This window comes from Poecilia reticulata, linkage group LG10, assembly GCF_000633615.1.
Source record: "Poecilia reticulata strain Guanapo linkage group LG10, Guppy_female_1.0+MT, whole genome shotgun sequence".
Lineage (NCBI taxonomy): Eukaryota > Metazoa > Chordata > Actinopteri > Cyprinodontiformes > Poeciliidae > Poecilia > Poecilia reticulata.
Genome location: NC_024340.1, coordinates 3,540,143 through 3,555,383, shown reverse-complemented (window position 1 = coordinate 3,555,383; position 15,241 = coordinate 3,540,143). Strand labels below are relative to the sequence as shown.

Here is a 15,241-nt window from a genome sequence, read left to right as displayed (position 1 = left end):
TCATTACATAGTAAACATAGATTAACTCAACTCTCACAAAACCCACAGAAAGTGCTCTGAAAAATGATTTTTATTCAGAGAAAATTGCAGATGTCAGCATGCGTCTCCCTGGAGTCTGACAATTAATTTTCGTGCTTTTTTTTTGTTGTTTTTTTTTTTTTTGCCTAATATTTGTTTGCAGAGTGGAGAGCGCTAAATAGCTGCCACCTTTAAAATGGATCCCCTCGGTCGATGGCTCTCATAGGTCTTATTTCTTTAACCAGCGTTCTCCTCCACTTGCAGGCACCTGCGGTCAAAATAATAACATTTGCTTGTTCTTTTTACTCACAGTAGCAAAAAAACATAGTTCGACATATTTGGCCGAGGTGTTTTTGGCCGGTTTAAATAACGTAGAGTTAAATCACAACCTCCTCTCACAACCACCACTTCTTAAGACAAATGTGTTACTGCAGGGAAAGGGCTGGGGTGATTATTTAAACAAGATTGCCATGACTTGATTGGAATCCAAAAACAGACCGTTTAAAGCAGAAGACGCTTTCTAAAATATCTTATGTATAAACCATACGGAACCAGATTTCGGCATAAAAACGGGACGTTCGGATGTCACGGCATGTGTTGGAGGTCGGTAGAACCACAGACATGTCTATGGGTAGAACGGAAGCGCGTCGTCCCCGGGATGTTCTCCGGCAACTCTGCCGAGCTACTTCTGCAGCAACAGGATGCTTTTGAGTGTCAGCAGCTGGCAGAGGCACAGAATGCCAGGGAGAGGACAAAGATAAAGAGGGATCGGTTGGGAGGGATTTTATTTAATCTCAACGCCATTTATATTTAATAGCGTGCAGCTGCTTTGTTCTTTCTTTGATCATCGGCAGGCCAGGTTGACGGTAACCCCGCGGAATGCATGGACACAAAAGAGCATGTGTGCATGAATACGGGCAAAGAAGGACACTAATCACATGATCTGTTCTTCCAATCAGTTTTGGCTTTTGTCTTTTCACAATCCGGTGTGCCGGTCCCCTTATTACCGTCTGCTGCTATGCAGCTTTTTGTTGCGCTTCAAACGAACATATGCTCCTTCAAACCCGTCACCTAGAGCCAGGTTCAAGCCAAGTCACCAATTCATCTCATTACTGGGAGAGGTTTTTTTTTATTATTATTTATTTTTAAGCTGGATCCTGCTCTAAGCTAGTCATGATCCTTTGTACTTTGAGCTTGCTGGTCATTTGTTATGTTTTTTGTATTCTGACGGCTCCGTTGTTTTGCTGTTGTTATCTGAGTGTCTCTATTGAGTTACTCTTTTCTTTGAGTATGTTAGTGAATCCTTTCATGCTCCATTTATTTATTTATTTTTCCTGGGTATTCGTTCTGTCATTTCTAACCTTTCCTCATCTGTCAGCTGCCACAACTTCGGTTCATCAGCTTCAATTGTTGCTTCAACCAGTAATCACTCTCTCCCCGTGCGTACTGTAAATAATTTGTGGGTTTGTTCAGTCTAAATATCCACTTTGGAACAATCTCGCCTGCCTCCTGCTGGGTTTTGACTCCTGCTGACCAACAGAACGTTAAATTTAAGTTGCTCGACTATGCATGAGGAGTTTGGAAAACTGAATTTCCTTGAACATAACATTTCCTTTGCCACTTTCTTGTCGAACCTTCCCTTAAAGTGACAGTCACAGACAGGATAGTATTTGAATAAATAAAAGTACTATAACATCCAAGCACTCCAACAATCTCAGAAAAACATTTTAAATTCAAAAATACACTGAAACATATCTAGAAAACCACAGATAAATAAATCAAATAGTTTTTTTTTTTGGCTCTATAGGCCTTTATTTGATAGTTAATTGACAGGAAAGTGGGTAATGAGAGAAGGGGGAAGACATGCAGCAAAGGTCGCCAAGGCCGGGAATCGAACCTGTGACAGCTGCGTTAAGGACTGAGGTTTCCATATGTGGGTTGTGCTTAACCCCTGTGCCACCACAGCACACCCAAACCAAATAGTTTTGATCCAATTGCTAGACTCACTAATAATAGCTCTAAGTTTTTCAGACCAATCAAATATGCTCACATTTTAGTGCACTAAGCAAATAAAAGATCTTGTACAAATGTTAAATCAATTCAAACAACTTTCTCTGGTAGCTGCTAAAGGATCGCTTCAAGTTCTAATTTCAAGTGTGCACAAATATGCTGTGTTGCTAATTTGGTTCCAACAATACCGACTTCCAAACCATGTATGGGTTTTTGATCCATGGTTTTCTCAAAAGTTTCCCAGCACAATGAACCGTTTGCTAAATGCTGCTGCTGTCACCGCAGGCTGGTCGTTTTGCCCCTCTGCCCCTTCACACCTTTGCATTTTTGTCTGTTTGGAGCCCGACTTTTCCCAGATAAAAACAAAAAATGTGCTGACTGTCGCAAGACCTTTCGTACCGACCATCTGTCAATTCATACAACTGGGGGGGGGGAACGTTTCAGTGTTTGTCCTGGCTTTTTTCTGCCATTTTTTACTGGTGCAGACTTTTCAAAGCCTAAATCAGCTGCGGCACAAAGAAAAAGAAAACAAGAAGATAAGAAAAGAAAATACTTGCAGAGTGGAAATCGCCAAAAATAACACCTAGAGAAAAATAATTTCACATTTCGTTTTGTGATCGTTTGGAGAAAAAAATTGATGGATGCATTTGTTTAGCTGCACAGTCCTATGTGATATGTCAGATTTTTGCTTAGCAACAGTTTCAATTCAGTTTTTGTTTTTTTGAGAGAAAAAAAAGAAATATTGCGGGTGCCATGCTTAAAACATCCGTTTTCATTTTAATTTGCATGACAYAATCCAAAATTTTTGAACATTAATAAAAATCAAAATCAATTTAGCACCTGGAAAAAATGTATTGTCACTTCTTTCCCTGGCATTTGTTTTTAATATCACTCATTAGGTTGTGAACCATTAAGCCTTGCATCACTATTCTCAGCTTCTTTTAATATTGCTGGATGGTGTTATCAGATCTGGCTTTAAACAGTGTGTGCAACTCCAGATTGCAGCGCTGCTTAAAAAAACACTCATCAGGATGATGCGTTCACAAACACTGACAGTTTGAAACGGGAAAACATGAATTATATTTCAGCAGCTGTACAAAAAAAAAAAAAAGAGCTTAAAGAAAAGGCAGACATAACACACAGCAAATGGAAAAATGATTAAGGTGTCTTGAAACAAAAAGTACCAAAGACTCTGTAAAATTGCACACCTCAGGATGTGTTTGAGGGAAGGACGAGACGACAGAAATAACACCTGAATCAGTTCGCTGCCTGCAATCCCTAATGCCAGAAAGTGTAAGTAAAAAGTGCCAGCATTAAAGCAAAGTAAAAAAAAAAAAAAAATACTGTTTTAAACTTTTGTTGGATCTATTGGAGGTCTGGAAGAAAAAGATCGATCTTAATTAACAGATGGATTCAAAGTATTTGTGTGAACCGCTGGGATTTTTTAAAGGCATTTTTTAATGAGTTCCCAAAATGTCCTGGCTCCACGATTATGGAGGAAGGAGCTGAAATGGCACGTTCTTGTCGAGTGAAATATAAGCGTCCTAGTCAGGCATTTCTTCTATTTTCTCAGTGTATGTCAGGCACACCATACATAGAGGCTGCAGTATTCAACGCAGTGGTCCCTGGTTCGATTCCCAGCACTGGACCATGTGCTGCGAGTCTGCCTCTTTTCCCAACCAGTACATAACTCTTTATGTTTTCATTTAGTATAAATATAAATCAGCTCATCCCAGAGCCTGAATATAATAGCTAGTTTAAAAGAGAGTCCAACACTAAAATTAAGGTATTCTGTCCTAAAACTACAGCGACAATGTCAAAGCGGTTCATGTAAGCACAAACCTCGGAAGCTTCAACTAGCTTTCAATTAGAAATAACTTGTCAATGCAAACATGAAATAATTATTTACACAGGCAAAGTGAAAAAGGAGACGGTACTCTAATGATAATAGCGACTGTCTTGGAAAAAAAACAATGAGAAAAGATCATTTAGACAGACTAATATATTTATAAAAAATAAAATCAGAGTAGAAAGTCAAAATATGATAGTTGTTTATTGTTGTTTTATTTTGTATTTTTTTTTACTGCATTTCTTGTCCTATTTCAGTCAGGGACCAGAAAACCTTTACATGATTGAAAGTTAACGTCTTACAAAGGAAGATCAGTGCGTCGAATCACATCCCATCTACATAACTAATGCAATTAGTCACTGATTTCAATGTAACCAACAACAAGTCTAATGATGGATTTTAAAATAACATTTGCACAAACTGGTATTATTGTGACAGGCATTGTATTTAGACAGTCAGACTCGGCCATGTCTCAGGTCAGCCATAAGCTTCAGCTAACTAGTTTGAATTTACTGCTAAGTGACGTTACCCGCTGCAGAAGACATAAACTCCCCATAACCATTTGAATACAACCTTATTACAAAAATGTACAACTATCCATTAAAGTGGTTTTTGATTGGTGAGTTTCAATTTTTTTTCTATCTTTTCGCCAGTTTTATGTGGTTAAATTTTCCTAAGGAAGACACATTTTGATGATACGACTGTTAGTAATATTACATACATTTACACATATTTGTCATGAATGGAAAAGATCCAAGAAATAGATTTTTTTTTCTGTTAATTAAGCTTCCTCCACGCCTCTGGCAGTCAATTGCCCTTTAGATCAGTGTAAACAAAAAAAATTACTCTGGTAGATAATGAGTGTTTGGACCAGGTGAAGCAACCCCATCATCATTATCACTTGGACTGGAGTCAATGTAAAACAAAATAAAGGTGCAACTGTGACTCGATTTATGTAATTGCTTAGACAACATTCACATTCACGTACATGCAGATTTTACTTAGGGGAATCCCAGTAAAATGGGCTGGACACAAATGCACATCAAAGATTCTTCTTAGTTAAAAAAAAATTCAGTAATTTGTGTTTGTGTTTCATATTGATAGTATTCAAAATATTTGAAAGTTTGCTGTTGTAACAAGAGAATAACTTCAAGGGGTGCGAATACATTTGCGAGGCACCGAATCTCTCACCCCCTTGCACTTGTCGCCAGGTCCACAGAGAATCCTCAGAACAAGAAATAAGTGATATGAACACCAAAGCAACAATACAGGAAGAGCAAGATTGAGAAAAATAGATGGGAAAACTGTTGACGGAGGAAGCAGAGACATGAAATGTGTGACAGAAGAGCAGAAAAGGGCATAAAAGGAAGTGAGAAAAACGAAGAGCGCGAAAAGGAGTGAAGGGCGGCAGATGATGCTGAGAGTTGTCCAGGCAGGGAGACGGGCAACTTGCTGGTGGAGTTCTCTGTGTGGTTTCGACCCCTGGGGGGGACAAAACAGCAGAGAAGAATGAAGAGGAGCTCATTTGGTTCCTTCTGAAAGGAAAGGCCAAAGCTTCCAGGGACTGCGGCGGCTGTCACACAGCCTGCTGCGCGGGGATGGACTCGGAAGGCACGGCACACCCCAAAAACGAGCTAAATGGGAATCACGCAGCGCGATGGGGACCGAAATATGTGGCTATAGAATCAGATGTATAAAAAGGTGAAAGACAACAGATAGAGACAGTAGAGGGACTGATTTTCAAATCTTTTTTAATGCATTTTCTTTTTTTTCTTTTTTTTTTACCAGATCGCCTTAGAAATAACTGATAACTCTGACTGAAAACATGCCAAGTATAGAAGACCCGTCTCCATTTTAAAGCAAAGTCAAATAAAAATGTGCTTGGGTGTTCTGAGAACGAGCCCCCATGCCTTATTGGCATCACTGATGGCTCAAATATTTTTTTTGTTTTGTGGTGTTAAATTGTGAGTGCCTCTAATGAGCTTTCCAGGCGGCTGCGTGTTATGTTTGAGGGGAGAATGTGTTATTTGGCTGTGCTTATCCAAGCAGAGTAGGTAATAAGAGCGTAATGGGGAAACGGTGGAGTTGAGGAGGAGGAGGAGGGAGAGGAGGACGACGGCTGGTTCGTCGGGATACACCGCTGAACTTTGTTTTACTGGGATCTACGAGATGACGTCTACGTTTTCAAACACGTAAACGACGACGGGGGGGGGGAAAAAGGGCTTGTTTCGAAATGAGCACATTTAGACCTGAAGCTTAATGTTGGGGGCTTGTACTAGATTGGGCTTTTAACCATAGCGCACGCGGTAATGTCATGCAAGCAGTTAGGCACCAACATAAATGTTTAAAGCGGTTTTCACCTTGACACAGCTGCTGCTGCTGTAATGCAGGAGTTGGTAAAATATGACCGTTTAGCAGGTCGAGCTTGTATAGTTGTGTTGATCTACATTTGTCATGGCTGTACAGGCAAAGAGAAACAATCCCTCAATATCGCTACGTTAATTTTTCAACAAGACCGCCAACCTTGACAAAACACATCTCGTCAACATTTCGCAGGTCACGAGCATTTCTGTCACAACACGTGTGAAGGATTTGAAACTAATATAAAAATGTGTTACCTAGGAAATGTACGTGTGTATATATATATTAATGCTTGTTTTGTGGATTTTGAGTTTCTCTGATTTATAGCAGAGTAATATATACAATATCGGATTTGTAAATACATCTCTGATGCCACATTCGTATCGTATATGAAGTTTGTTATTAATATTATGATAGAAAAGTGGCAGAACAGAAGGGAAAATATCTTTAAAGTCAACAGAAATCAAATAAAAACGTAAAGCTAAGATTATTGGCTTTACAATAAAAACACTGGACAACTTTAGAAATCAGTCTTATTGCTTTTTTTTTCTAGGTGGGCCATGTCTCTTTATTTGTTCTTGAAAATTATGTTAAAACATTTTTTTAAGTGTTCTTGAGCCCCACTTTTTAACTTCACTGAAACATAAATGTCTTTGTGCGAACAGGTTTCAATCACATTTTCCTGTAGCACAGATTAATGTTCAAATTCATTTCGCTTGAGTAGGTAGGCGTTACATGTTATACATGTGACAGACTGCTGGTCTGTCCAGGTTCTCACCTAAACAGGACTCAGTGGGTTTAGATAATAAATGCGTCTATGGATCATCTGTTACGTGTTATCTTTTTTTTAATTGTTTTTTTTACCAGTTTCATTTTGTATATTAGCTGTACTTAGAAACATCACAAAACCTTTAGGTTTTACACGACAAACATCCTTTTGATAACCCAGATTTCTAATTTGCAAATTTGCAAGCTCATTAAGTCAGCAATTTTTTGTTTGTTTGTTTTTTTGCAGGTCACTCTACTTAAATACGTAAATGTAAGCTGCAATCACGAAAAATGTATCACGATGTTGCTTGTAAGAGGAAAAAAAAAAACCAACATAACTTTTTGGTATTTTTAATTAATGAGCTCTTTCTCCACTGCTGGACAGAGCTGTTAAGTGATTTATGTTCAATCTGTCAATTAATCTCATACGCAGGAGACGATTTGAGGGCGTTGCCGTAGACTAATTATAAACCGCTACTCTTTGAAGAGAAATGAAGATTAGGCGTCAGGTTTATTTTTCTCATTCAAAGGGAGCATTTTATATTAGAGTAGCTTTCAAAAATCACTACAGCAGAAACACAAAGAAAGATCGTATGGAGAAATAAGCATAAATATTGTCCCAAAACACTCAAAAAGGACTTTCCAAGAACAAACTCCAGATGATGATCTGTTTTGATTTAACTTAGACACATATGCTTGATTTGTTTAGGACATACTTTTCAATGCAAGACACCTTCTGGAGTCTTGCATCTATGCTATTTGAGACTGTATAGCTTAGAAACAATTTGTGTTATCACTCTTTTCTTGCAAAAGAGGTTTTTAATCTCAAATGGGATTTTCCTGGTGAAACAAAGGTAAAAAAAACTTGGATGCTCTATTTTACAGCAGATGTAACAAGAGTCAAAGAAATACTGCGAACTGTAGTGAGCTACTGTGAGCGTGAAAAAAAAAATGTGCTGAGAAAAGCTTTGGGTTATCTTCCCAAAAAGTTCAGAAACACCCAACTGCAAGGAAATTATAATTGAATTAAAAACTTAATGTCATTTGTTAGTTCAGCTCCTGTCAGCCATGGAAAAAGTAATATTGCCCACCAGTTCAGCCACTAAAAGACACCTTAGAGATATCTCCCAGCTTTTAAATGAACAAAAAGAAAAATTATCCTCAATATGAACAGTTAGGGGTCGTTTGTACCAAAAAGCTATGAATATTATTTTCCTTTTTACCACTTTACCTAGAAGCTTCAAGCTGCAGTAGTAGGAACAAGAAGACAGTGTCTGCCCAACTCCCTCACTTTCTCCTGTTCTGGTTGCAAAAAATATCTTGGAATAACAAGAAAACTCTTGTCTGCTGCTTCCCTCCTATCACTCTTTCACACTCCAACTCCTTCTCTTTCTCTGTCCTTCCAGCACTACTCCTCCTCCCATAGTGTCACAGTCCATATGGTGCTGCAACACTGTTGGTCTCCTGTGGCCACACTTCCCACGATGCATCTGTGGCTCTGGGCTTTCGATGGAGCCGATAGGCTGAGAGTACTGAGGTATCGACCAGCTATCGCCCGATGTGAGGTCAGCTCGGTGCAGCACTGGAGTGTGTCCGAGTGGCACACACCACTGACTTTCAGTCTATCATGGACTCTGCCAATCAATCCTCAATTTTCTGCTCTTACCTTTGCCTCTATAGAAGTATGTCCTCGTGTCGTATCCCTTTCTTTGCAGCACATTTCTCCCTTTGCGCTGTGCTGTCGAGTATTTTGTTCCCCGAACCACCACGAGATTGATCCATTTCTCCTAATTTCTCTCGCAGCCACAAAAAGTGAGACATCACTGGTAGGTTTTGTCCTTTCAGGCTGCAGTAACAGTATTCCGCAAGGAACATTGGCGTTTTTTAAATTAATATTATTATTATTATTTGTGAGCTGTGTTTCAGTGTTTTTCTACTCTGCTCCACATTGTTGTGTTGCTGTGAGCTGGCTTCCTCTCCTGTCTGTTTCCATGCAGCGAAAACAGAGCTTAGCAGAGATCAATCCCATTGAGTCTGACGCTTTTCACCAGCCAAGGATCGATACGTTCTGTTTCATGTCCCCCCCCCCCACCTCCTTTTGCAAAGTACACACAGGAACGCATGTACACGCAGACACACATGGGGACAGTATAAAGACATGGCTAAGGGAGCTGACCCAACCCTTCAGAGATGACCTATCGGCCTATCGGCTAACTTGCTCACCGGGGGATACAAAAGTTCATTATGACAGCTTTGCTAGTGCTAAATATCTGCTTTAGGCCTCGTGCTAAACTGCAGTAGGAAATCTGATTGTTTTTGCAGCTGACTAAGACGTGCTGACTTCAAAGAAAATAGGGGTTGAACCATCTTATCGTTTGAGTCAAGATGTACTTAATATTTGACAGAACAAAATTACTAAAACTTGTTTATCTACACATGTTGGAATAAAAACTTTATACCGACAAGCATTGGCAGTATAAAAAATTATTCTTTTTAATGGAAACTGCTACAATCCATTAGTTTGCATTTTATTTTACCAGACTTCTTTGTGCTTATGCTAAAATGTTTTGCTTGAAAACCTCTCTTTTATGCTTTTGGATATTTTTGTAATGACTTGGTACACTATAACATATAAAAAATAAAAAATAAAAAGCTGCCATTAGAGGAAGATTTTAGAATTGCATCAAATGGGTCACCAATCAGAGCACCGCTAGGTTAGCTTAGCATGAATTTTCCACCATTTGTACCGCTGTCACGCTGATGCACATCTACTTTGTTTCTATAGCAACTGCATTGTGAGCTCGGTGTAAATTATGCTCCAGCATTTACACAAATCTGGCAATGTGGCGCACGTAAACGGATTGCCAGCCTGGCTACCAGAGATCTTTTGGAGATGCAGAAAGACTCTCTGGTGCAAATATTGCAACGCAGAGATGACATGGACATCACACGAATCCACAAGTATAACTGGGACAACATTTAAGGAAGTGCTGCCCAAACGTGTTGCCCGTATATGTCTCCTGATATGCAGGAGCTTCCTTCAAACAGGTATGCCAAATACTTGAAGTGGCAAACATAATAACTATTTGACCTCTTGATTATGCTCAAAAAAGAACTGAACCTTCATGCTCGTACGTCATACATTCATAAAGTATGAAAAGAAGAAGAAAATAAATATGGCATCGGTTTTCAGCCCTGCATCCCGATATGCACCCCATTAAAAGGATTGAAAGCATTTGACTTATAAGGGTCCTCATGCTTCATTTTTTACATTTAGACACAGGAAGAAAATTATTTTATTTACGCTGATTTACATGAAAAGATAAGAAGCAGCACGACAGCAACTTCAAATCTGAGTGCACTGGGTAATATTTACAAACGTTCTCTGTTGCTCTTCAATGAAAGTATCATATTTTATATATGTTTTTCATGCGTAGACATAATGTATGTTACACATTGGCACCATATTGCATCCTGAATTCAAAAAGTTTACGGGCAATACTAAATAAGCTGTGAAAGTTGCTGGTGATGGCAAACTTATCGACATTTCAGTAGAATATACAGAGCGTCCTAATTAAGTTTTCGGCAATGCATATCGAACTGTCTTTTAAATAGCAAAAAACAAGCTCTGTCACCATGTAATACCTTCAGTCCAGCACAGTTAGGATTAAGCTTCTTATCTGACTGCACAATTATGCATTTCAGATGGATTATTTGCTCTGCAGACCCACCTTGCCTGGAGTACTCATCAGACTCATGGTGTACCAAATCTGTCACGCAGCCGCCATAGTGAAGCCTCTGCTCATGATCGAAGGCCTTCAGCGTCTCGCTGGAGCTGTACGACTTCTGGGTGGGCACGCGGCGCTCGTCTGCATCGAGCGAAGAGGTGTTGTACTGGGAGTCTTTGGAGCAGCGGCTCCCGGTGAGGGAGCGATTCCTCCGGTCTTTTAGATCCATGCTGATGCTGGGTTAAGTACGGTGATCCTCTGGGGTAAACGTTGCAGCGAAGGAGGGAAGCGTCAACGTTGAGGAGGGGGTGGAGAGGCCTCCTAAAGTGCCCCCCCCACAGTGTCCGCTGATATTTCGGTCACCTGAAAAACAAAGGAAGGAGGGGGAAGAGGAAAGAGCAGAGGAGTGAAAAGTTAGAGTAAAATTAACAGAGGTTCCGCCGTGACTCACTCTTGCCTTCCACTCCCAGCGGACCCCACAGGGAGAGTTAGGTAAGAGGGAGCTCTACGAATGGACATTTGAGCAACCAGGCAAATATACAACACATTGGAGTATTGACGCAGGATAAGTAAGGCTATTGTGGGGAGAAACAGAGCTGCCAGCCCTGTGGTCCACAGAGATACTCAGCCATCGACCGCGCTGATGAAAAATAGTCATCTGGCATACAAATCTATTCCATAAAAACAGTGAGCGACTCAAACACGGTCCAGTCAGCCCGAACTGAAGGAAGCCATGCACGAATTTCCACGAAAGCGGCTGAAAAAGACCGGGCGGTGTGACGGTGACGCAGTCAGATAGTCTGCATCGGAAGAAGGTAAAGGCCAAAGAAAGAGAAACGCTGCCGGATGCAACACGCAGGATGGAAGGGGAGGAGAAATGACTTAAGGGCATTGGAAGTCTCTCCCTCATTATCAGAGTGAGAATGGATCTGGCTCCCTTAGAGCCTGTAAGGGATAATCAAACACACCCAAATGCACGCACTCACACAAACAGCACACAACAAACACACACAGTGACGTGTATTTAAAGATCTGCACAGAAAATGGTGTCACCTGAACTCGCCGTGGCCTACATCCCGACTTGCAAAGACATGCCTGTTTTTTTGCAATTACCTCAGCACTTATTGTTTGATCTGTTCGCTCTAGCAACGCCAGCAACCATTTAATTTCCAAAACCATATCATTTATGAATGCAGGCTATAAATGAACATGATGCTAATAAACCATGATACTTTGTCGAACAGCCTTGAGCAGTGCAATACGCTCGGGAGCCGAAGTTCAAAGAACAACAGCGCGAGAACCAGCTGAAATTGACAGGAACACTTCCAGCGGCTGCCGGGATTTGATATTCACGGCAATAAATAGGTCATTCACGGTTCTATTACTTGAGGCTGAGGAAAGTCTGGTCCACCCACTGCATTAGAGCCGAGCATTGTGTTTTCAATCTCTCAAAGCTTCTCGGTCTGGACGGCACTCAGCACATATCAGAGCGGGAGAGGGCATTTCTGAAGAACAGCCATCAGCTGATTTTGAATATGTTATGTTGCTAATTGCATGCTCCAATGGGAGAAGCACAAGAGCGGAGACAAAAAGAAGAAAAAAAGCACACAAAAAAAGCGAGGTTTTAAAATGTGAGTCAATCTATTCTATGAGGGCTCATTTTAAAATGCTTGGAAGGTAGTATTGAAAAGTGCCCTGCTATGTCCATTGATTAACAGTAGGTATTAAGTCTCATAAAGAGCTCGTTATTCTCAGGCATCCATCACACAGGCTATTAGGAGTTCAACCTTAATGTGTTTGTACCTTGTATGGAGGACGAGGAAATGGAGTGGGATACGGGCTCAGGAAATGCGGAGACACTTTGACTGGTAATATCCAAACAACGGACGAGAGTATGTAGAAGAGCCGCCGCGTCGGTCAGCAGTTGTATGTTGAGGGAATAATTGGTTTCGGCTGTTTTAAAGTGTTGGTTTAAACTCTGGGGAAACAACATGAGCTTATATTTAACAGTAAAATAAGCTTGGAGCTGAGTTCGTTTCCCAAAAGTCCAAGAAATGGACTGGTTGCATTATTCAGCGTGATGACAATTGGATTGTTTGGACTACAAAATGACAATTGTTCTCAATAACTGATTTATGACAGCATTTTAATTCTTTCCAAGCCTGTCAATATTAGAGGCACAGTGGCAACCTCAGTGTAATCCTCGATAGAGGAGGACAATGAGAATCGGCTGCACGCACACGCATACACACGCATTCACAGGCATACACACATCCTCAGCAAGCATCTCCTTCTCCAGGAACACCAATTGTTTTTAGATCCCAAAACCACATCGGAGTTTTTTTTTTTGGTTTTATGAAAATAAAGATGGACTTCAATGATGAGTGGAAGATGATGCTTGTTAAAGTTGACCTAAAGAAACAACAATAACAATACCACTGAGTTCTCCCACTTGGACAACAAAGATGGCTTATTTATGGCTACAACTACACATACAGCATGTAAACAAGGACCTTAACAATGTTCTATTTGGACAGCAAAGAGGTTGGTCTCCTGCGAAACCTTTACCTTAATGTCTGATATCGGATCTAATGGAGTAATGACAGTGGGGAGACGACCGCTATTTATTGGTCATAACAGAATTTTGTTCAAATGGACAGCTTAGTCACACTGGAGACACGCCGCTGTCCAAAAAGTCATACTTTTACACTTTTCATACTTGCTTAGGCAAATCCTCTGCTTCACTGGGAATCAAAAGTCTTGGAAAGCTGCTGCACAGATTTGTCTTTATGCATATTTTTAAATATATAAACTGATAACAAATGACTTCATACTTGTTAAAAACAGGGAAATTGTTGAAACATTTACCGCCAGCCACATTTGACAAGAGTTGAAGCTGTACTACATTCCCTCTGGGAAACCCGTTTGTCCTGATTATGCCGAGAATCGATGAATTGGTTTCCGAAGCCTGAGAGAAATGACCAGATCCCAACACTATTCTGAGGCAAAATTGATCTTGGATATTTCCAAAAGACCAGCAATTGCTTGACCTGGCCTGGACGAGAGCACGACAAACACGTCAACTTGTGTTTGTCACATGCTGGGTGTGTTAGCTAGCTGTGACAGTTGACCCTGGTTTTGTCAGATACACTGCAGTTAAGCATGAGAAAGAAACTTACCAAATTTCTTTGAATACATAAACTTAATAAAAAAATTTAGAGTATTGTAAGCTTCCAAGCCAAGCAACATGGTTTGATGAAGCAATTCATTCAATAAAAAAATACAAAATAAAAACACAACAATCTTACGTCATCCTAGACAGCGCACTCATTATTCTATCAACCACAACATCAACAATACTTATTAAAACATTTATAATATGGCTACTGCCCGGTGCATGCTACTCTGACTGATTTGTATATGAGCCTGGTTGCTGGTGGATTATTGTCTATTTCTATTTTCTTTTTATTGATCTTCTGTGTGGGCGGCTAAAGTGACAGCACTTTAGTCCAAAGCTAATTCCCCCAAAGGGACTGTAAAATAGGCTATATATTGTATATCCTTTACATTGCAAACATATTTCATTTTTATGTTGTTTTTGCAATGACTACTCCATAAATATTAATTGATTTATTGTTTTTTCCACTAAAGCAGCAGCAAAACAATCCAGTTCCTAGCACTGCTGCTGTTTTAAGGCAGAGGACTCTTATAGGAAGCCTTTGTTTGTTGTAGCTGTGAGGGATTGATAGGGAGGACCCTAATGCAAGTAAGGCTCCAAAGGCAGGTGGATAATGGTGAAACTGACTGCTCTGACATGGGGAAAAATGAAACCTGGTACTATTTATATAGAGGACTGTAAAGGACTGACACCAGGCCGGACTGGTGTGATAACAAGGAACCTGGAACCTTGTGTGCAGGAAGCACAAACCAAAGGAAAAACTGGCACTTCCATGGAACAGTAGAAAAAGAAACCCTCAAAAATAAACATATCTAAACCGAGCAGCAAAGAAAAAGCATAGGATTATATTTTAGGATTTACCCTAAAGGACATATACTGTACACATAAATATCCAGGTAAACCATTTAATTAAAGATTTGCTGCTCAGCGCGATTGAAAAACAAGATGAAAACTTAAGAGATCACAATAATCGGTTGTCAAAAATGGTCAGTACAAAATAACCAGAAGTGCAACGGCACTTGTCTTTATTGTTCGTTTCACTCCCTGGCCACATTCATTGTGGCTATTCATCTTTAAAACGTGTTTGAGAGTTGTGACTTTATAAAGAGAAGACTGATGCCTAATGTTTGATTATTTTCACTCAGTTGATAATGCATACATGGTGGTAAACACACACACACACGCACGCACGCACGCACGCACGCACGTGCGCGCACACACAGACACACACGCACAAATACATGCATTTTTCTTCGTTGCTCAGTTTAGAAAAGTTTACGCACAAAAAACTGAACACTACCTGTCGGCTACACGCGTACTCGTCTAATG

The 15,241-nt window shown here is 40.2% G+C and overlaps 1 protein-coding gene across 1 annotated transcript in view; it reads right to left on the bottom strand.

Moving 5' to 3' along the window:
* tenm2a (teneurin transmembrane protein 2a) overlaps window positions 1–15,241 on the bottom strand; it is a 288,000-nt gene that overhangs the window by 208,506 nt on the left and 64,253 nt on the right. Inside the window, exon 2 of the mRNA XM_017307002.1 lies at window positions 10,738–11,097. Coding sequence (XP_017162491.1) covers window positions 10,738–10,963 — 226 coding nt within the window. The 5' untranslated portion in view covers window positions 10,964–11,097. The remainder of the gene's footprint in view (window positions 1–10,737; window positions 11,098–15,241) is intronic.